General features: G+C 39.8%; 3 protein-coding genes across 3 annotated transcripts; all 3 read right to left on the reverse strand.

The window, feature by feature from the left end:
* Positions 1 to 10,019: 10,019 nt before the first annotated feature.
* bub3 (BUB3 mitotic checkpoint protein) lies at positions 10,020 to 15,091 on the reverse strand. Its single transcript, XM_044014706.1, has 8 exons — positions 14,817 to 15,091; positions 13,933 to 14,127; positions 13,471 to 13,540; positions 13,192 to 13,343; positions 12,500 to 12,658; positions 12,133 to 12,310; positions 11,727 to 11,943; positions 10,020 to 10,417 (listed from the first exon to the last, which is right to left on the reverse strand). The coding sequence occupies exons 2-8, from the start codon at positions 14,125 to 14,127 to the stop codon at positions 10,408 to 10,410; spliced, it is 981 nt and encodes a 326-aa protein (XP_043870641.1). The 5' UTR covers positions 14,817 to 15,091; the 3' UTR covers positions 10,020 to 10,407.
* Positions 15,092 to 15,648: 557 nt separating this feature from the next.
* On the reverse strand, positions 15,649 to 17,912 carry hmx3b (H6 family homeobox 3b). The gene is made up of 2 exons (XM_044014242.1): positions 17,355 to 17,912; positions 15,649 to 17,127 (listed from the first exon to the last, which is right to left on the reverse strand). Exons 1-2 carry the CDS (start codon positions 17,632 to 17,634, stop codon positions 16,532 to 16,534), a joined length of 876 nt encoding a protein of 291 aa, XP_043870177.1. The 5' UTR covers positions 17,635 to 17,912; the 3' UTR covers positions 15,649 to 16,531.
* Positions 17,913 to 19,801: 1,889 nt separating this feature from the next.
* acadsb (acyl-CoA dehydrogenase short/branched chain) lies at positions 19,802 to 26,891 on the reverse strand. The gene is made up of 11 exons (XM_044013708.1): positions 26,822 to 26,891; positions 26,097 to 26,262; positions 25,912 to 26,012; positions 25,393 to 25,599; positions 25,047 to 25,217; positions 24,104 to 24,229; positions 23,936 to 24,028; positions 23,759 to 23,848; positions 23,518 to 23,655; positions 22,319 to 22,418; positions 19,802 to 21,860 (listed from the first exon to the last, which is right to left on the reverse strand). The coding sequence occupies exons 1-11, from the start codon at positions 26,852 to 26,854 to the stop codon at positions 21,784 to 21,786; spliced, it is 1,302 nt and encodes a 433-aa protein (XP_043869643.1). The 5' UTR covers positions 26,855 to 26,891; the 3' UTR covers positions 19,802 to 21,783.
* Between the last annotated feature and the right edge of the window lie 78 nt (positions 26,892 to 26,969).

The raw sequence follows: 26,969 nt of genomic DNA on the forward strand, positions 1-26,969 counted from the left end.
TCTTTTTCAAATACATGGGCCTCGCCCCAAATTTTTCCAGCATTTTAACAGCTCCCTCTCCTCTTTGGAAGCATGCAACAAGTCTCCAGCGCAGTAAGACACACTGAAGATTAGATATGGATGACTGGACATAGGGACAAAGCCAGCTCTGTTGGGTAGCATAGCAGTGACTGAGGGATAGCGGGGGCGCTGAGCGGAAATGGACATGGGGATCAGACCAGAACATAGTGTGACAAGGTAACAAGGTAAAATGATCCAGGCTGCAATTCTTCTAGAAACTGAATCAATGCGGGTTCTATTAAAATCCAGACATTGAGTTAAAGTGAATCTATAGTAAAACACAATCAGCCGTGCTCTGCAGTGAACATGCATGTCATTTAACCTACAGAGATATCCTTGACCTGTCTCTAAGTTGCTTATTTTGACATATTGAAGATCCCTGTGATCTGGTACATCCAGTAAGTGAAGAACTACAAGTCTTGACCTTGCAATAAAGCCTGGGTGTCCAACTCTGACCTCTTGCCATTTGACTCAGTCCCTGCAGGTTTGTCAGGTCAGGTGACTCGTCTGACCTCTCCTTTGTTAAGACAAAAAAAAAAAAAGGACATGGAAGCGTAGAACAGCGTGGACACAGGAGACGGATCGCCTTTGAACGACATACGCAGAAGGAATGAGCGGCCGGTCTGAGCAGCAGTCGTTCAGCCGGAAAGCCTGCACCAGGTCACTGGTGTTTTCATGTGGGTCAGTACCCGAGGACATCGGCTGGTCTTCACTTTCCACAATGTTGTGCAACAATTCCTCTCACCTACTTGACCACAGACACTGTTTCGACAGCTGAAATTCACAGCTAAACAAACTCAGAATCTCCTCCTCTGTAATTTCAGATGGAGGTCAGCATCCTCTCTTCATCTTTTTTCTGGGATGTAAGCCTGTTTAGTCTCTAAAGAGGCCGACAGATGAGATTATAGACCAGAAAAAAAGGTTGTGTTTACTGTAAGAGGGGAGAAATAGTTAGGAATGAGCCCCCGATATAAACAGAATTTGAACACCACAATGCACTAAAACATTCAGAGCACTAGTTAATATCCAGCAGCTGACTATTCTGAGCATCACTTGGCTGAATATGTATATAAAGTGATTCAAATGTTTATTTCCTAAATAGAAATAAAAACTCTTCAGTGTTATTGCAGCTTGAAGGGTCAATACACTCAATCCAAACTATTTTGAGAACTATTGTCATTCAAAAATGCTTTTGCTGTAGAGAGAATAACCAGAATAATCCCAGAATACGTTAAAAAAAGAAATAGGCTAAATAATGCTGGAAAATGCAAACAGGAACTGGATTACACCTGAAACTAATGCAATATATATAATATTCCCAGAAGACCTCTCTCGCACACACAGTTTTAATATACACTAGTCCTCAGAAGAGTCATCATTCACTGCTAAATGTCTATTAATTCACTTCAGGGAGTACTCAAATAATTGTTAATTCACCAAAAATAAACATACGAATGGGCACATGGGCAACAACGGGCAACATCAGCCACCTCTTAAAAGCACTGCACTTGTAGAAAACCTGCAGGTCAACAAAAGACGTACAGGAGTGAATGGAATGAGGTTCTCTCATCAGTCACTGTTGTGAAAAATGGCCGCACAGGAGCTTTTTATGCTCCTCTTCCTCTTGTCCCCGTGCTTTTAAGAGTGATACATTAGAGAAGCAGTGCTCACATCCCACCTGCTCCTATGACTTCACTCACAGTGTTCACACAGGATGTGATTTCTACCTTGACTCCATAAAAAAAAAACAGACATGGAAAACATGTTCACTTGTTACACTTGTTATTTCCTCTTTGGATAAAATAAAGCGATGAAATTAATTAGCGTTTTCTTCCCTCAAACAGTACTATCCGTCATTTTATTAGCACAAAACAATCTGTTTGTCTTCTCCTCTCCTATAAGTGAAATTTCACAGTAAATAATCAGATGCACGAGCATGAAGTTGGAAGCCAGGGTTACAATCCGCCGACATTTTTCAGGACATTTCAGAATCAGAATCACGTAAAGTACGTAGACACATAGGAGGAATTACGTTGTGTAAAAAGTGAGAAATAGGGGGGAAATAAATCATAAACAAATTATACAAATATAGAAAAAATGTCCACAGTGAGCTGCCTAAAGTTTAGAAGCTCATCCTTACTGAAAGTGATGAGGTGTGCACAGACACACAAAAACACACCGTCCACATCTGTTTAGTTGTTGCTTCATATTCAAATATTATTTTATTTTAAAGGATGTAAGATTTAGTGACATCTAATGGTGAGACTGCAGATTGTAACAAAAGGAGGACTCCACCACTCACCCCTCCCTTTGATAAACATGACAGAGAACTACGGTGGCCTGCACACACCAGAAAGGATGTATTTCCTCCTCATTTTTGTTGTAAGCCTCCGTAAAGCAAGGAACCTTGGCTGAACACAAAAATAAGGTTTGTCCTGCTGTTGTTTGAAAACCAAATAGCCATTGAATATTTGGGCCAAAACATCGTGTCTCCATCACACAAAGTGCCTTCAAACGTCTTCAGTCAGAAACAAAAACCCGAGACGAATGCGTATTAGATTTGTAATATTAATTATTTATCGTGCATCATTAAATTGTAAGAATTACAGCTTCTTCTTTAAGCCTAACATATGCAAGTAGTTATTATACGGACAACAGCAGGGTTTTTATTTTTATATTTCTATTTAGTTTAGGTTAACTGTCGATTCTAGTTTTTCAGAATAAAAGCTCTGAACTCGATATGAAATTAGTAAGTAAGAAAGTAAACTGTATGTCTAAATATAAATATAATATAAATATCATTTTTTGTGAAGATAATAATAATAATAATAATACATCCTAAGCAAATAATTTGATGTCGGGCCAAATACTGATGCTGGCGGGCCAGTTTTGGCCCACAGGCCACCAATTGCTGACCACTGGTTTAGGTCGTATATTCAATTTCTGTTAATAAATCATCCTAAATGTTACACAACAGAACTTTAAATGCAGTTCTTTTTTCTAGTTTTCTTCTCAAAACCAAAGACTTGTTCTCACACACGTTACTGCAGCTCCTCACTGAACGTCAGGCTCTTTATTTTCATTTTCATTTTCATGGAAATCCCAGCAGGCCTCTGCAGGGCTGCAGTTACATGTACATCTGAGTAAATGTGCTGCCTGTGACAACTATGAGCAAGGTTAATGCTGCGGATACTAACATCTATCAGTCAGTTTCATTAGCATTATCCTCTGACCCATATCACATAATGTTGTCAAACGTGTCAGGCGGCAGATTATTGAGAGGTGTGATGATCAATAGATAAATAATAGAGTGTGTGTGAGAGACGCTGCTGGCATGGCTGCAGAACAAACCTCCACCCTGCTGCTGCTGCTGCTGCTGCTGCTGCTGCTGCCTGTCACAAATCTGAACAAACAAATGGAATTGCCAGAGGCAAAAGCCATCAGTAATAATATAATGTGTGGATGATGATGAATTAGGGCCAGACTCCCCAATGCCTCGCTGGTCCACGCACAGAAACATAACTGGGATGAATGCATTGATCCCTGCGTTCACATTTGTTAGCTTAATCTGCATTTGAATCAATGGGAAAACGCGTTGTTTTCACTTCACCGAATTCAGGAAAGTTAATAATGTCCAATAATCAAAAAGTTCTTGTGAAAGCACCTCCCATTTTGTGTCATTGATTCGACTCTATAATGCACTGCAGCCACTAATCACTCAGACAGGATGCACTTAGGAAACAACAAACATGTTTAATATTCAATAACATAGATTTTTCCCTGCATTTGTGCGTTTTAATGATTTCTTACTTACTTGAGTTTTGTCATTTTGTATTTGTGCATTTTTTTATTTTTTTTTTAAATCAGAGTGCGAGCATTTGTGTACTTTGTTAAATTCACGTTATGGTTTGTGCAGTTCTGTATGCCGTCATCTCACTTCACTCGCTCCCTGAAAGTCCCACAGTCCTCATTACAGCCGACACATTCGCTATAGTCCTCAGACAATGCTCGCAGTTAACCTACATAAACTACATAAACTATGTTATATTACACAGCGCAAAAAGAAAAACCGACAGCAGAAAATGGCTCCGAGCGGCGTCATTGTAGCAGACGTGTCACATAAGACCCATGAGATCCACACGGCCCACAACTGCGTCCACAATAGCTGCGGTGTAAATGTTCCCGTGCGCTGAAAACTGCCATGAGATCACAGTGTCTTGACCTACATGTCACAGGGGGATGAAGAAGTAAAGACACAACAATGGCTGCATCACTTTGCTGTGTAAATAAGGACTAAATTAAGTGACACTGGACCAGATCTGTGATGTGAAAATGAGCGTTGCAGGAGATCTGATGGTTCCGATTGTGTCCATAGACCTCAAGGCCTTCACCTCTGTTTCTCCTAAGAACAACAGTGTGACACCAACACTTAATAGGCAGATAATAGTTGGCGTGAAATGATATTCTTTCAGGGGGATTTTGCCAATAATATCTAATAAAGCAGGTTGAAATGGATACAAGGAGTCAGTTAAATCTCGCCCGCAGTCACTCAGAGGCACACAGGGAACATGAGCCTCAAAGATGTGGGTGCATTAGTTCTGCTAAGCTAACCGTGAATGCTAATTGCAGGAAGGACAAACTGTAACCCTTGCCCCGTGGCCATGAGCCCATTACGCAGCACAGAGGGTTTCATAGACACAGGCAGCGCACAAAGAGGCTGCCCTCAAAAGGCCTGCAATCTGATTTCAGTTTAAACGGGGATAACAAGTTACTGTTTTACAAAGTTCCCCTTGGGATCTGCCCTCACCGTTTCTTTCTCTTTTTTTTCAAGAAAGCTGCCTGTCAGTCAAAAGCTCACCGCAAATCACCACGACAATGCAACAGGTTCCATGTCTTCAAGTGGAATATGCGGCGTGATCCACAGACCTGGATTCAGTTCTCACAGAGACTGACAGGTGGCTCTCTATAGGACAAGGATCAGTTATGTTTAAGTGCTTGTGGTTTTCACCCCTGGAGGAACTTGACAACCCAGTCATGAAACAAAAATGACACCCAATACATGGAAGAGTGTCCTTCATCTGTAGGGACTCTTAAATATTATCTCTCAGCTCTGCAGGCAACACCTTAAAGCTGCAGCACTGAAACTGCTCAACAAATGGATTTTTTTCCTTTGGAGCAGAACTCACTTCTTTTGTGTTTTCAGTCTTACTCCAACCGGCGTGCAAGCGTCTCGCTTTACTGTAGCGTGGGAACGTCGGAGCACGGAACGCAGAGAGCCGTGCGGCGCTGACAGGCTTTATCGGCATTGTGTGAACTCATTTCACAATGGTTTAATGTGTTTTGATTTAAATCCATCCACGCTGCACACCTACAACACTGCACTTATTTACAACTGAGCCATTTTACCGTCCGAGCAAACAAATACCACAAACAAGAGCTCATTACTCTGTCGCTCTGGTGACCCCGCAGGCCATACATTTTCAAACACGACCCCAGATGCACCGACTGCCCTCATCCCCTTAAAAACACACACACATTCATCAGTTTGACAGGCGACATGACTGCTGCTCTTCTTTCCCTTTCTTCAGCACCGATTTCCATCGTTTGCTTCTTGAGGTGTTAGTTTACCGCAGCATCTTGTTACCTGACTTCCAGAGCTGCTTCAATAACTTTTAAACGTGAGCACATCTGTTCGAGTTAAACCACTGTCCAATGAGTTCAAATGATGCAGATTAAGCCTATGAGAGAAGGTGCTGTTTTATTTATATCTGTACAGACAGAAGCAACAGCTACATTGCTCGAGTAAAGAGAGTTGGCCCCAACAGGCCCCGGCATTAAAATGCGATTTCTGTAATCAGATTGCAATCAGATAGTGACTGAACACTTGTAAGCACAGGTAAGTAAATGCAGATGCATCTGCATGTCACCTACAAATACATGAACGGAAAATACGTTCGGTAATTCTACAATTCTAATAAATACATCTCGACGCCACCCGCCCCTGCACTGCCAGTGTATACACACAAACGCTTCCTCAGTCAGGTCTAATAGTGTTGGTCAGTGTTGCCAGATGGAAAATACAGAATTATCATACTGTGACTTTAAAATGATCGTATTTTGACAAATATTATCGTACACACTGAGACAACTTGTAAAAGTGCCAGAATACCACATTTAATAGCAGAACTATGCTATCAACACGGAGCTTTTGTCATTTGAATGGTTCATTGCGTCACAAGGCAACCACATCCGATCATACCTTCAAAATAAAAGCCAAAACATTTACACACCATACCACTGCTTTTTACGGAAGGGGCGTAACCCAGAGCCGTGAAAAGGCAACTCGGTAAAAACAACAACCTACAATATCTGTATCTAAACAAAGACAATCACATTACTGATCATACATCGTACAGTGGGTGACATTAAGATGAAGGATGCAGCAAACATCAGTTACTCTTCATGAAACGATGATGACAATAACCAATACAAATTCACCAAAAGTTTCATACTGCAGCTTTATCGGTCAGCCATGTTTCTAATGTGTTCCTTGAGGACCAAAAATAATACTAGATTTTAATGGATAGCAACAATCTATCAAATAGTTTTCACCATATTTCAGTTAAAGGGGAAACTTGTACTGGAAGTCAATGAAACAGAATCCAACCAATAAAATATTTGTACTCTGGAACAAAGCAGTGAATTGAAATATATATATATATATATATACCCACATACACAGTATATCTATATATATATATATATATATTGTGTATATTTCAGCACATCACACATTGTAATTTACAGCCTCAAAAACACGTCTGGTAAATAGTTTTAGAGGCGTGATCGTAAAAACACCAAGGCCTTGTGATTCATTATAAATGAATACGGTAATATGCGACAAAAAAACATAGAACCTGAAGCCCCAAAATCTCTGACCCTGCTGTCACGCCGAGAGATTTTTGATTTACTATAACCCAGCTCCCAGGTGAGTCCCACTCACTAGTCCGCCCCAGTGCTGCCTGCCTGCCCGACCAACAGAGAGATGGATGACTGCGAGTGTGAAACCTAGCAGTCGGTTACATGGCCTTGAGCTTCACCGTCTAATTAGGCTCTAATGTAACTACAATGCTCTCAAGGAGACGCTGTTTTGCCCACCACAGCTCTTTAAAAGCCTCCCCGGGGCAGCGGGGGGCAGCTTGGAGTGAGGTGCAGTGGCAGGACAGCCACATCCAACTGAAAGGCTCAGGTTTCACCCTCCCTGCCGGGGTGGACTGGCAACAGGACACTGACAGGTCCAGGATCTTTATTCTGACACGCTCTGATGCACCATGTTCAAACTGTCTGATAGTTAACATATCATCCACAAATACTTGGTTATAAACCTTTTAAATCTTCATGACATGACTCACTTCACACTAATTCCCCAAAATGTATTCTCTGATGCTTCTAATATGTAATATTGACTGTTTTAATGGCTTTAGTAGCAAACATATCAGAAGCTTTGGGTTGCCAGGTTTGAAATTAAAATAGCCACAATGGTAAAGCTTCTCTATGTAGCTTTGTTTTATCCAGGAGGACTATATCTATTTCTATTTAACCAAAACTTTGCACATGTGTAGAGTTTTTATAAAGTGAGAAAGTGATCAGTTATTAAATGATGGGTTTAATGTTTTGTGTCTTCCTTAAGACGTTGGACACAGACAGTTTTGGTTTCTGGCATCATAATATTTGTGCACTGATATTCTGTCAGTTGGCCAATTGTTTGATCAGAACAGCAGCTCTAGTATAAAAAACAACATATAAATGAGGATGTTACTGCTTCCAAGACTAAATGTCCTTTAAACTCTGCAGGAAGCATAACAAGTGCACATCCCAAAATGTCAAACTACCCAAGTTACTGATGGATTATATAGTAAAAATGTGTTTTTAATGTAAAAATTATAATAAATCTGTTGTGTCTTCCTAAGGTTACACAAAATAAGGAGAAAAAATCTGAGACTGAGATCAATGTCACAAAGAGCTGCTCAACTGCCACAGGAATTGATTATTAACACCATCGTTAACAGCTGCATCCCATGATATTCCTCATTTCTGGCGAGGAATAATAAAATAAAGGTGTTTAACGCTCATTAAGAATATAACTGAAACAATTATGAACATATTTACACATAGTGTGGCTGTCTTCATCTCCAGTCAGTATGTTGCAGTGAAACTGAAGACAAACCCACAACACAGAACGGTGTCAATAATATGAAACAAGACAGAAAGAAAAAACGGTGTCAATGTTTTCCTGATGCATCATGTGATTTCCTCATTTCTCAGCACATGGACGGTATTATCAGCTCCATATAATATTAGAAACCGGTCTTGAGAGATAAGGTGTCTGGTTGAAGGTCATCCGTGCCCTCTTGAGTGAACATAAGAGCCATTTGTGGTCGGGTTAAATGCACCTGACAGGCTGTTGGAGCACAATCACCCATTTTAATTGTCATGTAACGGTTTCATGTAGAGCCAAACTGTCTGCAACACTTCAGCGGTTGGAAACCAGAGCCTGGCCACACAACCGCACATGTGGTTAACTGGGCCTTAGCTGAAGGAACAAAAAGGAGCTGGAAGAAGCTCTCGGGAGACTGACGTGAGGGAAGCTGCTGATAATGCAACAGATGTACAGGATCTGCTGCAAATTGTTTAACTACAGACATTCATTAAATCCTTTGTGGTACAGAACATAATAAGTACACATTGCAAGCTTTGCGGAGGTCACTCAAATATTAATTGCTCAACTGCACCTGACAAATTGGCAGCTAAAGTACTTTTTCCCCTCTAAAAACAACTATCCACTACAAGCAAGGAAACCATAACGATTTTAATGCACACTCAAAGAACTCAATTTTCCAATTTAGCGGAAGCCAAAGATGACAGGAAGCAAAGGTAATTCGCCGTAGCCTCAACAACAACCCCCGGGCCATTCCACGTCTGTTTCATGAGCAGTAATTATGTACCAAAATGAATGCCATTTCATATTAAGCTGCAGTCACAATCCAACGTCAAAGACAGACTCATTATCAGCAATCATGGGAATGAGTTACATCATTTAACCAAACCGAACTAATCATTTCCAGGATACCGCAGCGGCAGATAGAGCCATTAGAAAAAATTGGAGCTCTTAAACAGAATAATTGACATCTCTATCTTCTCTGCTGCATTGGCTGAAGGGCTTCAGAAATCACATTAGTTGCAATTGAAAATGTGAACTGAGGGGAAAAGACGCCACTTGAGGCTTTTGCAGGACAGTGCTGTGATCATTGTTCCCATTCATACAACAGTAAAAACGGCAGGAAAAAGGTCTGCCATACATCTGACCGTCAGCAGCCTAACAACTAAAATAAAATTCAGCTGTAACAACATCGAATGACCCGATAAAAACATGCCCATTTCCTTCTTTCCTGTAAATCACAGAATTTGGCAAAAATGATAAATAAATTATTATTTTTGGTGCATTTTGAATCAATAAATGAGAAACAGACCAAAAGTGCAAGGAAACCGTTAGCACTGTGCTTCAAACCTGATTAACTGAAATTTACCAGGGGGTTCGAAATGAAAATGTATCATAAAAAAAGTACGTTAAATGTCGAAAATATCATTTAATTTTAATGTTTCACTTCCCGTCGCAGTCCGCCAGACGCAGCCACTTCACCCAGTTTAGTGGTTTTCTCCCAAAATTTCCTCCAGTAATAAAGCAAAGATCTGTTAAAGGCCACAGACCTCTGATGTCTATCAGCACAGGTCACTGTCTGGGGGCAAGTGGAGCCCTAAGCAAGAGGAGTGGACCATCGCTTTCTCTCAACACATCATGAAGAGAAAAACCTCATCTGCCCCGAAACATTCCTGGAACTTCTCAGGTTTGTTCTAACAGGTAGTAAAAGTGACAAAAGTTGAGCATGTGCGTGATCAAGTGCTGTTGGGTCCATTTTTGTTTTATTATTATACTCAAAGCAATAAAAGACTGATTCAAGAACAGTTCAGTGTCACGTATAAAAGTGTTAGTCAAGCGTAAGAGCAAAAAACGTCAGGAAATCAAAACGCCCTTGCAATAGATGTCAAAAAAGTTTATATAAAGCGGATACTTTAGTTGACAGAACATATATGAAACAATTAAATATTGAAAAAGAACCAAGAAAGAAAGAGTTTTACAAACATTACTTGCAAAGAGAGACAAACATGTTTCGAAGTAGTAAGAAACGGCAGGAGACTAATGTATATAAATGTACACTGGATGCCAGCAGATAACCCAAATGTGATAAAGGCTTCATTATACACACAGGGAACCATTCCAAGGTAAAATTAGGTTGATCTGAAAAACAAAAACAGAAAAGATTCTATCAGCTGGAGAGCAATCACTGAACCAAAGCATGTTGTTGAGTGATGTTCTACTTCTTTAAAAGTGTAATTCTGTCCAAAGTTCAACACAATTGAAAAAGTCTTTGTAACAATTCTTGAACTCCAGATGACAAATATGGACAAAATAAGACCACAGCAACCCACAGAAGATGTGGAAAAAGAAAACGCAGCTCAACTTATTTTGTGTTTTTGCAGGTGGAGACAACAGCCTTCGTGAACTGGACAAGCCATCAGCTAAAATGATCCCACTTGCATGAACAATAAAAGGAGGTCAGTCACTCTAAATTTTATGAAACAAAAGTGGGCAGGGCTGCAACAACGTTTAATCGGTTTGAGTTTTTTTCAATAATTAAAACAAGCTTTTTGATTTTTCAGCTTCTTAAATGTGAATTTTTCTCTGGTTTATTTGCTCCATATAACAAAGAAATCATAAAAACTGAATAGTTCTGGTTTGTGGACAAAATTGGTTTGGTAAACACAAATCAGCATTTTACGGACCAAACAGGTAGTCGATTAATCGAGAAAACTGTGAAAATAATCATTACTTGCAGCCCTAAAGGTGGGAGCACTTTGTACAGACATGACGACAAAATTCATAATTTTGTCAGTTATTCCCTTCTAACTCCCACTGAGGGAAACAATGGTAATTTTCTCAAGTGTGTTGGCTCTATTGGACAGTTAGTTCATTTTAGTTATTTATCAGCAAAGATAAAAAAAAGGGTGCCTCCTCACAGATTTGTATCAGTCCCATTGTTGGGATAAAATAAGTTGTCATCCTGAGTTGTAGGAACTCAGGGGCATTTAATAAAAAAAAAAACCATCACCTGCCTTTTTGAGACTAAATTAAATCAATGTGATATACTTCAGTATTACAACTATTTTATTTGCTCCTGCCAAAGAACCAAAATATGAACTCATTATAAAAAGGTAGACAACACCAGCCTTAAATGTTACCACTTAAGGGTTCAAGTTTAAACATTTACTTAGTTTAGATTCACAAACAATACATTACATTATATAGCCAGTTTCTTCTTGTCAATAAACCGAGTGTCAGAGTGTCAGCACAGATACAGACTCATTTCCAAGTTCTCATCTGTGCATCTTTCAACTGTCGGATATTGAAAAGTGGACAGACAGATATGGATCAGCATAAGCTGCAGCTGGACTTGCTTCTTTTAAACGCAGCTGCTCACAGATTCAGCGAGTAGCGAGGTGCTATATAATACGCAGCGCTGCAGACCACAGGGGTGAGGAAGACTCACTTGGGCTTGGTCTCGGCGTCTGTGACTTGGCGGATGAAGATTGCGTCCTCCGGGTGGCTGATGTCACCTTTTTCTTGTATGTAGGACGAGGCGATGGCGAGCATGGTACCATCGTTGCTGAAGGCAAGTGACGCGATGCTGGTCGGGTAGCGGTGGAACTGACACAGACGCTTCTTGTTGAATGGGTCCCAGATGTTCACAAAGCCATCAGAGCCACCTGGTAGAAGGGGAAGCTCAAGGTCAACCTCAAAAGACTTGTGACTGTGTTACAGCTGAGATATTGATCTATAATATCACTGTTCCACCTGCAACCCTGGCAGCTTCAGTTAACAGGTGAAGAGTTTTGGGGAATTTAGAAAGAAATATGTCAACGATTTTACCAAGAGCCAATGAGCCTGTGTCATACCTGTGGCAAAGGTGTTATGTATGCTGTGAAACGAGATTGCATTAACAGGGTAAACGTGCTCGATTCCTTCCTCTTTCAGTCTGTGGCATTTGAAGGCGTACTTCTTCTTCTGAACCTCCTGACTTGGGTCCAGGTACTCCACAGCGACACGTCCCTCGATTGAACTCAAGACGTAGCCCTGAAGCCAAGAGAAAAAATATACAGTTACCATCCAACTTCTTCACATTAACACAGGAAACTGTTTATGTAACATGACAACTCTATTAGAAGCAAATTTCCAGACAGGTTGAAACTGTGTGTTTCATTTGAGCTGTGCAAGCATTAATTGATAAATAGGTTGATTTGTATTTTGTATTTCAATGTGTACCTGTTTGTTGGGGAAAGCTCTAATGCAGCGAGTCTGATACTTGAGACTGGACTCTCTCCTTTGCTGTACGTAGCCCATGTTCCTCAAATCCCACACCAAGACTCTTCTTCCAGCTGTGCCAACAATTAGTCTGTCTCCAGCCACCGACAACGTATACACCTTTTGCATGGAGAAAGTTACTATCACATTATCTAGACAATAGTTTAAAGATTTTCACAATTACACATTATTATTATTATTATTACTACATCACACATTTAAGTACCTTTATTATTAAGTTGTAACATGAAGTAGTACTTTGTGAAAAAAGGAGCAGTACCCCAAATGTACCCCAAATCATAATGTATTTTTGTACTTTTCGAACAGGAACCTTATTCCTGCTTATTCTTTTGAATGAGTTTTTAATGATGTTATGTGCTTTCCAAATACCTTGTTTCCTATATAAATACAAAACATGAAAATCACAGGAAATCAAAAAAGAGGAAACCGGCTATGAGATGTCATTGTATTTTTTAAACAATTTGAGGCCAATAAAGCAGAAAAGCAGTGGGCAATTTCAAACCATACTGTGACTGACTCAAATATCTACATTAACTTGTTTACCATACATAGATAGATAGAATGTAATTTTAATATTATTGAAATGAACATTAGAAAAAGAATTAGAGATAAACATGAGTCTTCAGCTCTACCTTTTCAGGCTGAGTAAAGGTACCAGCATTGCAGGGCGTCCTTGGGTCCCACAGCCGAACTGATCTGTCCCAGCTTCCCGTGACCATGACATTAACCTCAGGACAGTACTCCACACAGCGAATAGGAGCATCATGTGTTCCAACAATTGTATCTGTTAAAATAAAAATATTGAAACAGATCAGTAGATTGTACCTTTAAAATGTTTAGCACATGAAACTCCCAGTTATTCACATGCTTGGTAATGCTCCACAGCTTTTATAGAAACCGCTGCATCACACCTTGGTCTGTGTTTAGGTCATGAGTTTTTAATTGTGCATCTAATCCTCCACTCCAGGAATGTGTTGGGTCCTGCAAGAAAAGTGAGCACATTAACAGGGCTGAACAATTAGGATAAATTACCCAAGTGTGATATTTCTGACATATATTGCAACTTGATTTGCGATATAACCTTTTAAGTCAAGCTTCAAATTCAAATTTACTATTACACTGCATAATATTATAAACAAGATGGGTCGTTACCATGAGATACCACTGAAATATTAACTCATCGATTCTAATGCAAGTGTAGGAACCCAAATATGTTTCTAACATTTATAAAGTGCAATTTAAAAATTGAATGATTAAAGTAGCCATTGCAATTTCCTAGCTAAAATCTTAATTTGAAAGCCATCAATTGTTGAGCTGTTTAGCAAACCTATAGGCTCTGAGAAGTCAGTAGTAAACAAAAGCCTGTGACATACATAAAAAGCACAGTCAAGAACTGGAGCTGTGTGCTGGTACTTCATCCGCATGGTGTTGCTTCCCACATCATAGAGACGGACAGTGCAGTCCCACGAGGAGACCAGCAGGAACTGAGTTGTACTGGAGCTGAACTTGACAGCAGAGATGCTGTCCTCTGGTCCCTGGTGCAGCTTGTACTCATTTGAGCCCGTCATCTGCAGGAGAGCAGAACTTCAAATTATAAGACTAAAGGACAATTTACAGGGTTTGTGCACATATATCACCTCTATGTACACAAACACACACTGAATACATATATCTACTAAATCATAAAGACACTGTGCAAACACTGTTATTTACAATATTAAATACAACATTTCACAAAAAACCCAACACAGTCAATTCAAAACCATTTATTACAGTTTTTTCAGATAAGCAGGCAGTAACAGATGAGAAAACATACACATAAACAAACACGAATCAATATCGCCATATGAATTCTGTGTTAATGCCATGGGTGAATGTACATTGGTATGTTCAATGCTGCTGTCAACACCACGCGTAAACAACTAGCTAGCTTGAGCATGAATAGCTTTACCGCTTGTTGTTAGCCATGTCCAGTGTTAGTGGCTGCGAATGAAGCTAACACGACACACAAACACACAGCATTTCGCTTATAACATCTATACCACATCAAATGTTTCAGTCGCACGTGCTAGATGTCGTATAATGTTGCCGTTTATTCTCTGAAATAAGCTCGTAATTCTTTAAACGAACGAGAGAGAAAATGCCATCCAGCAACTACACGGAGCCCACTCCTAATGCTACCGGTCGTGTTTGCTAGCAGTGAGGACAACGCGGACTATAAGATAAGCTGTGGTCGTCGCAATTTCGTTTTACTTACCGCTTAGTTAGGGTGTGAATCAGAGGAAGTGTATTCGGTTTTTACGCACGCCGTAGTGTTATTATTGTGCCTGTTTTACGATAATATTTCCAAACACAAGATAGACAAAGTCAAAGAGCAAAGCGTGGCTACGTGAAGCTAACACCACTCTGAGGAGAAGCGTTGCTTTGCTGATCTGTAGGGAAGGGCGCTGATTGGTCGAAACGAATATTCGAATTCCCGCCTGCGATGTGATTGGAGCCCAACGTTCTTTCCGTTGTCTCAGCTGAGATCACGTGACGGATGACACACGCGCGCACACACACGCGCACGCACGCGCCAACGCTTGAGTTACGAGTTACTGGTTGAGTTAAACGTTGCTATGTAAAAAAAACACACAATAAAAATACTTAATCTATTTCGCCCACAGTAGCTTGCCATGGTAGCTGTTAGTATACCCATGCTGTCTTTATTAAGCTGTTGTATAATTAAAATGTATCTAAATTTATTTTGAGTGTAATTTTTATCGTTACTTTGCCTACAGAGTTCTAATAAATAATAAAATTGTAAAAAAGATGGACCAGCTCGTCATGCAGTAGTCCTCATCTCAGACACACACAAGTAGAAAAAAACCCATTAAAAATAAATGTGATTAAAATTAAATAATATTTTTCTTTTTAACTGATTGAATTTGTCTTTTAATTTAAACAAATTATTCATAATAATTATAATAATACCATCATCACTATCTTACTGTTGGAAATAACAAATAATGGCTCTTCAGATGAAATAGGACTGAACTGGGAGAAAAAATATCTTTTTATCAGATCTAAAATTATATACGACCATCGCATTTTAAAACGACTCCACTATGATGATTTATTATGTGATCCATATAAGAAAAACAAACTCACCGTGTGTCACTGCTTCGTCTCAAATATTTGAAAAATAAAATCACTCCATCCTCACAACGATTATTTTACGACATTTCTCAAATGAACATTTACATCACTGTGACATATAAAGTATTTACATAGTTCTGGTTTGGAACAGATTTTTTTTACTGAGCTTATAAGACAATTTAATGTACATATTTTCAATAACAATATAAGAGGAGGGGGAAAAGAACACACACACACAGTCAGACACACACATAAAGGCTGTTTTGGCTCTTTCATGGCTTTAAAAAGATCAAATCTTTGTGTCTTTGTATATGAAAACAATAACACTGTCCTCCAAAAACAAATCTGCTGTATTTTTTTCCGTTTTCTCAAGGATCGAATGATTGTCCTCACTATTACATTAAAAGAAAAAGGGGGTTATTCTGTAAAATAAAACTATATGTGACATATATACTGGAATATTCTGACGTGAAGTATATTGCACAATATTGAAAAATATCAAAATATTGAATTCCACATTTTTTTGCTATAACACTGACACAAATCTCTGTGGAACACATTAGGAGGGTGAACAAATCAATTTTTTAACGGAAAATGTTTAAATATATTCATTCACTTCCTTTAAAATAATAACAATAATAATAATAATAATAAACGGTGTGGTGTAATAGGGAATGCAGCAGAATAAAGAGTGAATAATAATAATATAACAACAATAATAATAATAACCCAACATTTGGTCCGTTGAATGTACAAAATATACAAAATGGTATTTTATCATGAAGGCTCACTGACTTAAAAACCTATGTACAGCTCATCATGACAGAGTCAGTGTTAAACAGGCCGCAGCAGTGGCACCGGGTGGGAATAGTACATGTGGTGTGGAAACGGCAGCAGTGACTGGCTGCCCGGTGAGTTTGATGCGGGGCCCCCGCTCGACTCTGCGGCTCCGTGCTCGTGGTAAAGTATCGGGACGCGCACAATCCTTTGCGCCGCCGCGTGGCTCAGGTTCGCCGCCTCCAGCTCCGCGGCCAGCTGCCGTTTCCACTTATTCCTGCGGTTCTGGAACCAGATCTTGACCTGCGTCTCGGTCAGGTGCAGGGACGCGGCCAGGCCCGCGCGCTCCGAGCTGCTCAGGTAGCGCTTGATGTCGAAGGTGGACTCCAGTTGGAAGACCTGGCTCCTGGAGAACACCGTGCGCGTCTTTTTCTTCCGACAGGGCTTCTTCTCCGGGTCCAAATCGTCCGTCTTTTTCCTCCAGTCGTCGCCGCCATGGTCCACTTCTCTCTTTGGCTCCTCCGCGTCACTTTCATCCAGAGTGATGTCGTCGTCGGCGCTTTCTTCTTTGACATCTTGGTCACTTTTGTGGAGATCCGGGGAGCGCCTGTCCGGTGCCGGGGATGCCTCCCTCGGGTTGGCCTTCTCAGACCCTGCAAGAAAAGATGATTTTTTTTACAGTATTTAGTGACAGTTGATACAGTAAATTTGACAATCTAAACAATTCGTTCTATATTTTCCTGAATATGCATGTTCTTTTATGATACGCTGTTTATGGGCAATTAAGCAACTAATTATTCCAATTTCAGTTTCTTGTATTCAACTTCTTGAATCTTAATTCAAAATATTCACATGAGTTCTAGTACATAATATTATTTACCGCTGGTTCTCAGATGAGCCCCAAGCGTGTACGGGTACCACCAGGTGGACGCTCTCTCCAAATACTGTCCCGAGAGTCCAATCCTCTGCGTGGGAAGCTCAAACCGAGGGAAAGGTAAGTCACCGAGGCGAGAGAAGATGCTGCCTTCAAACACTCCTTTGGTCGAGCCCAGAAAGCTTTTCGGCTTCGTGGGTTTGTCCTCGATGTTCAGCAGGTTCTTTATGGAGAACGGCGAGTCTTTTGCGGGTTGGCGAGTCTCTTGAGTGTCAGATTCCGCCATCACCGTTTACTGTCCGGTTTGGATCACCATCAAAAAACAACAACAACAACAACAACAAAAAACAGCTGACAAAAAGCTCTTCTATGCAAAAAACTGAGACAGAGAGAGGTGAGATTAAAAGTCTCACGAAGCCGCCGCGTCCAGCTCCTGATCAGCGAGAACGCAGAGATGAGTGCGTCATGCGCGCGCCGGATGGATGCAGACTAATGATGAGGATAAAAGATGCCATCCAAGTTAAAACGCGCTCGGTCTCTGCGATTGGGCAGGTAAAACAGCAAATGGGATTTGAGATGAAACCTCGGGGGGTTGTGACGAGAATAGACTCAAGAGAAAGGCCGCGCAAGCGTTTTGGCTCCGGGCTCAGCAGCAGCAGCAGCAGCACACACACACACACACACACACACACACACACACACAGACACATTTATCATCCAATTACATTAAAGAGGAAACTGTCTTTAAGGCACGTGCGCTTTGGGCGCAATCACTGGTCAGTAAATTGAATAAATGGTTCAGAGCTTCACACATAAAGGCGGAGCTTTAAGCTAAATTGGCACAAACGTGAAGCATATTTTACGCATTAATGCTGCAAGGCACAGTACACTATTAAAGCTGTAATAAAATAAGAATTTCATTAAGGGTACTAGTGTGTTTTTTAAGCATTATTTACTGATGCACCACGTCACCAATCTGCTGTATTTAACGCCCCTGCTCCACCTGTGTGTGCGCAACAGGAAGGCAACATGCACTGTGCGCTTCACCTGCACCGGAGCTCATTGACTTCAGTGTAATGTTATTAGGCAGGAAGTGCCACAGGCGCAACATCAAATTGAATGCTTACCATTGTGATAAAGGCTTTTCAAATCAGTTCTGAACAGAGAGGAGCCTGCAGAGCCACAGAGGCAGCAGGTGGTGTCATGCAATGAAACAACGAGTCTTGTTACTGTCACATATCACTGTCATAATAACGCACGGTGCTTAGACACAGCAGGTTACATATGCAATAAGACGATTGTGATCTGATTACTATACGAACATGTGGACACAAAAGCAGACAAAGTGCGTCATACTGGCTTATGTATATTAGGTTTATTTAACTTATAAATTGTGTTTTAGTGTAGTTTTAGCAGGATTTTTAAAAATCATACTTTATACTGATTATGTTTTATATTTATCATTTGACAGTTCTTATTGTGTGTAATGTAGTTTATCCTGTAGTTACTATGTATATGTATATGCATTTACATTTTAATGTGTTATTGTGGCATGTAGTTCTGTGTTTAAAAGTGTAGTTTTAACGTTATTATACTGTTCATGTACAAGCCCAACTAGGGATGAGAGCTAAACACTCTCTATGTGTATGGCACACCAGTATAGCATTATTTGTATTGGAACTATGATAACTGTATTGTCCATATTTAAATACAATTCTATTCTATTCTATTCTATTCCATTCTATAGGACTGTGGAATCTTAAATACAGCTGATACATCAACTGTGTCAAACTTCCAACATATACGACATGGTTTTTGAGGCCTTGTTGTTTTAAGTGTTTTATCAGGTTTTTATTACATGTTAATCTCAGTTTTTTATATTTAAGGCAGGTGCAGCATTCATTTGTCAGAGCAGGTGCACAATTCTTTCTTATTCTTTGTTGTTGTCTGCAGATGTTGTAAAAAATAAAAAATAAAATCCCCTTTGGGTGAAAAAAGAATAATTGAATATATTTGCACATAAATCTGTAACCTCCTGGTCAGTGATGAAAAGGCACTATTCTGGACACATCTTTGGGTGAAAGTTGGCTCTCACACAATCCATGTGTGGCCAGAAATCAGGAAGAAAACCTAAAAGAAATATTATAATAATAATAAAAAATAAAACAACATGGGCTTCATTTAAGATTCATCATTCATCAACCAAAGCTGAAGCAGATGCAGTGAAGTAATCAAACAAATTGAATTTGCTCAACCTGCAAACATGCAGCCTGTCCTTTCCGCTCATGGAGCGCTCTCCAGCTCTGAAGGACAACACTGTGTTTTGTGGAAAGCCACTTGAATCCCTGCATAATTAGAGGTCTCATGGCTGTGTTAAAGATGGGGGGGGAGGCGGAGAAGGAGGCTGGTCGAGCTGTGTTTGCCAATTCAAAGCAAAAAAAAGTGAAAAGCTGTGGTTTTCCATCAGATTGTGTTCATTAAACAGCGGCTCGTTCAACAGAAAGAACAAGTCAGAGTGGGTTAGAGGTGGAAAAGATGAGGACACTCAGACACAGGCCTCTGTTTCCCTTTTACATCTTTGTCATTAAAGGGATTTTGGACACATGGATCTGATCTTGCTAATGAGACATATTAAATAACATGTCTGCCTGGGGAACCATTTCAATTCTGTTCACTTCTCAGTCATGAAAACACCACTGTTTTCGTGTCAATCAGAAGTATAGGTTTATATCTGTACATCACAAAATTTCATATATGGAAAACACTCTTTGTATGGAAAACCAGATGGCATGTCATAACCATACATAAAGACATTTTCAAAACCGAAAACTTGCATTTTAACCTTTATTTTGAAGTCTAGAGATTCTTGAGATCAGAATCTCTTTCAGGTGAGATTGAGACCTTGTCTGTGCATGTTTTTGAATGTCAGTGATGACTAAAAAATGGAATTAATAGAATGTATTGCTCTTTTTAAATACAGTCAATTTGTCTAGGTATTGTAGAGAACAAGGGCTTTGTTTCTCTGTTAAATCTGCGTGATGAATGACATAATCTTCTATGGTTATTATGTATTCATATGATGATGATATCTATTAAGTTAATGGGATTTTTAACATGTCTAAATCTGGTTTCAACACTGTCACTGTCTCACAGCAGCAATTACAAGCTGACTTTTTTTTACATGTGTATGTATATATATATATATATACGTATATATAAATAGAGATGGGTCATATATTGTGATGGGTCTTGAACAACTACGCTTAAAGGTTTGTCTGATAATTTGGACCCATTTGAGTGCAGAACAATAGACCTTATTTTAACACGACATGTGACAAACATTATCTCACTTGAAAAATGATCAGTGCAGCAGTTATGCACTGCAGGCATAATGAATTTGGTATTAAATATCATTAGAGCTGACAGGAGTTATGGTAAATGACTGCTCGTGCACTGTGAGAAGCAAGAAGCAGCGTCACGTCAGACAATAGAGCTGCTGTCACTCAGGAGAATACTGCCATCTAGTGACAGAAACTTGTATCAGTTGGCAAATAGAAAGAACATGAAACGATTGACTCAGTTTCAGTTGTTCTTTACTTTTCACATTTTTTTCTAATTCAACAAATTAAATGTGATTATGGAGCACCAAGGTGATTAAATTCAACAACTTGAATTGCTTTCAATCAGAACTGCTACGTTTAACCCAACCTCTACTAGAAACAGCAGTGGCAGCCACTGAGCAGCACCTGGGGAGCAATGGGGGTTGGGTACCTTGCTCAGGAGTACCACAGCCCTTCATCCTGGTGGGGACTCAAACTGGCAAACCTCCAGTTAAGTTCTCTTTCTACTTGGTCGTGGCTGCCCATTGGACATTTTTACATAATTTGTTATCTCATGTCATGTTTTCAATCTATTACACACTAAACACCCTAAGAAAACTCCTCATTAATATAGACTTGGCATTGAAACATTGTGATCCTTGCAGTGAACGGCAGCTAGACATAAAAATGATAAGGCTAATTGAGCTGTAGTTGTGATATCTGTCAGTAAAATCGCAATTAGATATTTTCCTTTGTATAAAGTTTTACTCAGAATCTCTATATTATCTTGCAAATACAACACACTTTTAAGTCCTTGATCTCAGTCAACTACTGAATAATTTAAGGAAACACATTACATCCCAGAATTGATCAAAAAAAATAATTATGCCCAAATATACCCAAAAAGTAGTATAGAGGAATTTTTTAAACTGTTAGAAGGCAAATGAAACAAATACCACCTGCACCAATGGCAGGAACTACTTTACAAGTTTTAAATGTAACAGAACCACCCGTGAAACCAGGTCAACAGCAAAACACTCCAAAGTCATCGTAGAGAAACAAATACGGAGTGTAACATGTCAGAGTGCAAATGATCGAGCTCTGGTCGGATTCTTTCAGTGGTCATACTCCTTGTCAATGAACTTGGCCATACTGGAGAGCTGGATATTTGATGTGCCCTCATAAATGGTGCCTGCAAAGAAGGGCAAAATAAAGCATGAGAACAAAGGTCAACAACAAGGTCAGGTTCTGTCAAATTCCCCTGCTCAGTTGATAATCCTTCAGCTTTCACTATCGTGACACAAGCGGGCTTATTATGTAGCTCGCTCTGCCACGGCTCCAGCTGGAGAGCTGAGGAGCCAAAATGAAGGTGATGAAAGGGAAAGTAGCATTTTGCCCCAACAGTTTCCTTGGCTGTGTGTTGGTATAATGACACTCGGAGGGGAGAATTCCTGCAGTGTCTGATTACTGTCAGCCCCCTCTCTCCACCCCCCACTGTGATCCAATCACAGACAGTCACACCCGACCTTCCCATAGCCCTCGAGAGTTGTGACCTTCCCCACGTTGTAGTTTTAGTCGCATTTACCTCAAACAACTGTCATCTAAACAAAAATGCCATCACAGTATTTGTTCAGCGGTTCATAATCTCACCAATTTTACAGTCTCTGTAGTATTTCTCGATGGGGTAGTCCTTGGTGAAGCCCACCCCTCCCATCCATTCAATGCACTTGGAGGTGGTTAGTGTCGCAACCTGAGGAAGATCAAACACAACAGTGTATAAAGACAGCCATTACATTTTTATTTACAAGGCTACATAGGAAATGATGACAACACCACATACTGTTTATTTGGGGACCTACCTGTTAAACATGCTGAAGCATTGCAGCCCAATTCACAATGTTATTGCAACCAGAGCTAATTTGCATATAATATGATTTTTCTGAGTAGTTTTACTGCCATTTCTCTGACACTCATTATAATTTGGAGCAGTTTGACCGGCCACACTTCACAGGTGAACTGTGGGTATATGTAAATGTTAAGTGAAAGGGTGGGCGGTATAAATGTATAGAATCATGGACCAAATAAACCTCATTATGATAATGGCTCTGTTCAGACCTGGTGTTCACATCCAACATGAGAGACAGGATCACAAGTGGACAGTGTAAATTAAGTACAACTGTTCAAACCTAGCATTAAAATCGCTTTTTTTTTCTATTGTAACGGTCGACACACTGGTGTGCGTTCATAGATATACTTAGCGTTGTCCACTTGTGACCAGATCAGAGATGAGATAAAGATGAATGATAAACACTTGAATTGTTAGACAGATGTCTAAAACCTTTCTAGCATCTTTTTTTGCATAATACAATTCGACATACTACAACTGAGCACATGATACAATTAAACGCATAATCACAGCAACGAGAGAAGAATCCTGTCATCATGTGTTTGGCCTTGATTTATGTTTTTCATGAAGTTTTAGGATGGAGTGATGCACAAAAGCTCGCTTCAATCTGATCCTATTAAACTACGCAAACCCTGAATCTATTGTTTGATGGTAATAATTCATACACAACAAACAACATTACAACCACAGACAATGTTGTTATGGTAGGCTGATTCATTTAGGCTCTGCAAAGGTTGACCGACAATCTTTGGGCATATTTTTATTGAATGAAACTATTTTGCTTCTCAGAGCAGTAATATAATCTTGTCTGCCTGCCCCATGTGATCTAAGACAGTGGAGGAAATCACTCAGGACAGATGTTAATACCAAGTTCGAACAAGGTAAATATCCAGTAGCTGCAGAGTCTCAAAAAAAAAATGAGTCAGTGAATCAGGAAGCTCACCTCTGAAGTGAAGTACTTAGCCATGCAGGCCTCCTTGATGAAAGGTCTCCCAGCTTCTTTCAGACGAGCGGCGTTGTACGTCAGCAGCCGAGCTGCTTCAATCTGTGTTGCTACGTGGGCGATTTGGTGCTGCATGGCCTGGAGTTCAAAGAGTGCAACAATAACACAAGCACTTACTGGTCCCCACGTCAAAAGGAGATAATGACTAACACGTTATGGTAAAATAATGAGAGGCTCTCACCTGGAAGTCAAAGATGCGTTTTCCAAACTGCGTTCGCTGTCTGGTGTAAGGAATGGTGTGGTCAAAGCAACCCTGTGCCAGTCCAAGCATCTGAAAAACACAAAGGTTTTATTTTACCCACTGTAATCTTCAAAAGAGCACATTTGGCTGGTTTTGACAAAACGTCTCATGGTTTACCTGACTGGCTATTCCTATCCGGCCCTCATTCAGCATTCCGATGGCATACTTGTACCCGTGACCCATCTGTCCCAAAATGTTCTTCTCTGGTACCTACAGTGTACAGCAGAAAGTCGGTGTGTATCTGTTTCTCATTAGTCTGATAAATCACAATGTGTTTGGTCGTACCTTGACATTGTCAAAGTTGAGCGGACAGGTGGAGGACGCACGCAGGCCGAGCTTGTTCTCCTTTTTGCCAATCTCAAGCCCCTCAGTGTCTCGGTCCACGATGAAGCAGGTGATGCCTTTGTATCCCTGTTAATCAGGAGACAACCCTTTTAAATGATAGAAGTACACATTTTAATAAAGGTTTCACAAGCATTTGACCAACAGGGTGTGAGCGTAGCATTGATGCAAAGTCATATAGTTGTAATTTACAAATGCCTGTGATTAAAAAGTACTTTTGCGTAAGCAATGTCTTGATTTGGATCCGACATCAGTCTGATGAAGTAGTTAAGAGCTGAAATGATCGATCAATTAAGTTTAAGCTTTCCAACAGACACTTGTTCTGGTCATCAGTTATTTGATAAGTTGTTTTTAAAGCACAACTAACAAACATTATCTGAGTCTAGCTTAGTAAATGTGATGTTTTTTATCTTTTATTTTGTTTTCTATTGCTGAATTGTAGAACCTTTGGTTCTACATATTACGACAAGATACCCTCTGTGCAATTACATTTGATATTTATCACTCTTTTCCGACATATGCGATATTTAGTCTTAAGTTGCAATTCTTTTGTCATCATTTACTCTAGAGGAAGTAATGTCTACACTGAAACTCGCAGCTCTACACCTCTTAAATCATTAAAAAGTCATTTCTTAATATAGAGAACAAGATAACCATATAAAGTACATATTATAGTTGGATTTAAATAGAACATGCCATGTGAAGCAAGCAAGGGTGTGTAAAAAAGGAGAGTGGATATGCAGGACTGAGAATAATCATAATTTGCGGTTACTTTGTGTTGTGCAACTTGTTATGGATGCAGGCAAATGAAACAAGATGGAGAAATAACAAATACAACCCTATTTATATATTTATTATATACATTAAAAGGTGGTCAGTAACTCACGGCAGACAAGTCAGCGTTGGCCATCACCAGGAATACACCTGCATGCTCTGCATTACTGATCCACATCTTGGATCCATTGATGATGTAAAAGTCCTTGTGTTTCTCTGCACGTGTCTTCAGAGAGAAGGCGTCACTCCCTGACTCTGCTTCAGAGAGACAGAAGCTTCCAACCTGTGAGACATGATGTAGCGCAGAAAATGCACAGCCATATATGTGATACATACCAAATTGACTAAATATTCACCTAGGAACATGGTTTTTGTCATGGCACCATGTGATTTAACCAACAGTAAAAATAACAGTGTTTCATTCTTGAGGACACTTCAGAGGAAGTCTATCTGCTCACCATGTCTGTTGACAGTCGGCTGAGGTACTGCTCTTTCTGTGCGGGTGTCCCCAGTTTGGAGAACAGTGTGTTAATGAGTGTGTTCTGGATATCACAGAGAACAGCCACGGAAGGATCCACCTTCGCCAACTCCTCAATGACCAGAATGGAGGAGAAGAATGTAGAGCCAGTGCCGCCATATTCTGGGTCAATCTCAATGCCCATGAGCTGTGAAAATGCAATAACAGATTCACTTCATAGATTAGAATAAATAAAAACAAGACAAGCAATTACAAAGGCTTCATTTCAGCTCATATCATTAAGTTGTTATCCTTGCATTATATTATAGTATTTAATATTTTGATGGTATCTCCTGTGGTAATGTTATCTTATTATCAATTCTTTAACCCAGCAATGTATTGTGATGAAGCTTGACTCATACATTGCAATGTATGAAAAATAAAATTGCAAATAGATATTTTAGCGAAGTTGTTCAGTCATGGCAATGACCTAAAATGTAATGATACTGGAAATACATACACCCTGTTCAAAGAGAGAGTCGATCACTTCCTTGTCCATGGCAGAATTCTCATCCATCTTTGACACGAATGGAGCAATGCGCTCCTGTGCATATTTTTTCACTGTCAGACAAAAACACAGATGTTTAACTTTCTGTCTCAAACGATCGTCAACAGGAGAGATGATAACACGCTGACACTGCTCACCTGCTTCCCTCATCATGCTTTCCTCCTCTGAATAAGTCTGTAGAGGAGGGAAAGGCATTGCCTCTGCTGCTGCCTGGTGTGCAGCCACATCTGGAGCAGAACTGCTGCACATTCTCCTCCATCCAGTCTGGCATGTTCCCCATGGTCGAGAGATCTGTCTGCAAGACTGAAATCACAACAGAAAACAAGGTTAAACAAGAAAACAGACTGTAAAACACATATCAATATGTAAAATAGACATGCCATAAACATAAACATTTTAGTTTATTTTTTTAAGTTAGCAACTACGGTTTATGTCTTAACATAACCAAATGTGGAATTTGAAACCTAAGAATAGAGCCATATGTACATATTTAGAATTTCACCATGAGAAGAAAAGCAAGTGTAGAGCAAAGACATCGCAACTGTCGGAGACGCACGTTTTATAAATATTTCTTATTTCACTTTAGGTACATTAGTCAACTTGTTTCATCATCATTAAGCCACTGATAACAGCACTGACTGTGTTTTGCTGCCTGTTATCTTTTTCTAGGGGACAAAAACAAAACACATAGCTTGGAGTGATTCTGCTAATGTTAGCCCTCACTCTGTTAGCTTGAAACCTTGCGTGAACAAGAGCCAAATAGGTTGCTCAAATATAGATGGCTGGTACAGATGCAAATGTTAAAAACAAGTGCAGTAACTGTGAAAATTAAATTACGAATGACGTGATTATTCGTCCTCACCTTTAGGAAACTCTTGACCAACGGGGCAGCCATACTGAGCAAGTTACACAATGTTTACATGCTGCCTTCAAGTACCTCGGGTACGATTCACATACATGTGTGTACGTGTACAATGAAATACAATAATGGCAATATATAGTTAATTAGA

This window comes from Solea senegalensis, linkage group LG18 (genome assembly GCF_019176455.1).
Source record: "Solea senegalensis isolate Sse05_10M linkage group LG18, IFAPA_SoseM_1, whole genome shotgun sequence".
Lineage (NCBI taxonomy): Eukaryota > Metazoa > Chordata > Actinopteri > Pleuronectiformes > Soleidae > Solea > Solea senegalensis.

Coding starts and splice junctions, on each gene's coding strand:
- acadsb (XM_044013708.1), bottom strand. CDS start 26,854: ATGGCTGCCCCGTTGGTCAAGAGTTTCCTAAAG. Junction 25,218..25,392: donor GCCGACTGTCAACAGACATG/GTGAGCAGATAG, acceptor CATGTCTCACAG/GTTGGAAGCTTCTGTCTCTC. Junction 24,230..25,046: donor CCAACGCTGACTTGTCTGCC/GTGAGTTACTGA, acceptor CCTGATTAACAG/GGATACAAAGGCATCACCTG.
- bub3 (XM_044014706.1), bottom strand. CDS start 14,127: ATGACGGGCTCAAATGAGTACAAGCTGCACCAGGGACCAGAGGACAGC. Junction 13,541..13,932: donor TTCTTGACTGTGCTTTTTAT/GTATGTCACAGG, acceptor CTTTTCTTGCAG/GACCCAACACATTCCTGGAG. Junction 13,344..13,470: donor TGACCTAAACACAGACCAAG/GTGTGATGCAGC, acceptor TTATTTTAACAG/ATACAATTGTTGGAACACAT.
- hmx3b (XM_044014242.1), bottom strand. CDS start 17,634: ATGGCGGAATCTGACACTCAAGAGACTCGCCAACCCGCAAAAGACTCG. Junction 17,128..17,354: donor GGCTCATCTGAGAACCAGCG/GTAAATAATATT, acceptor CTTTTCTTGCAG/GGTCTGAGAAGGCCAACCCG.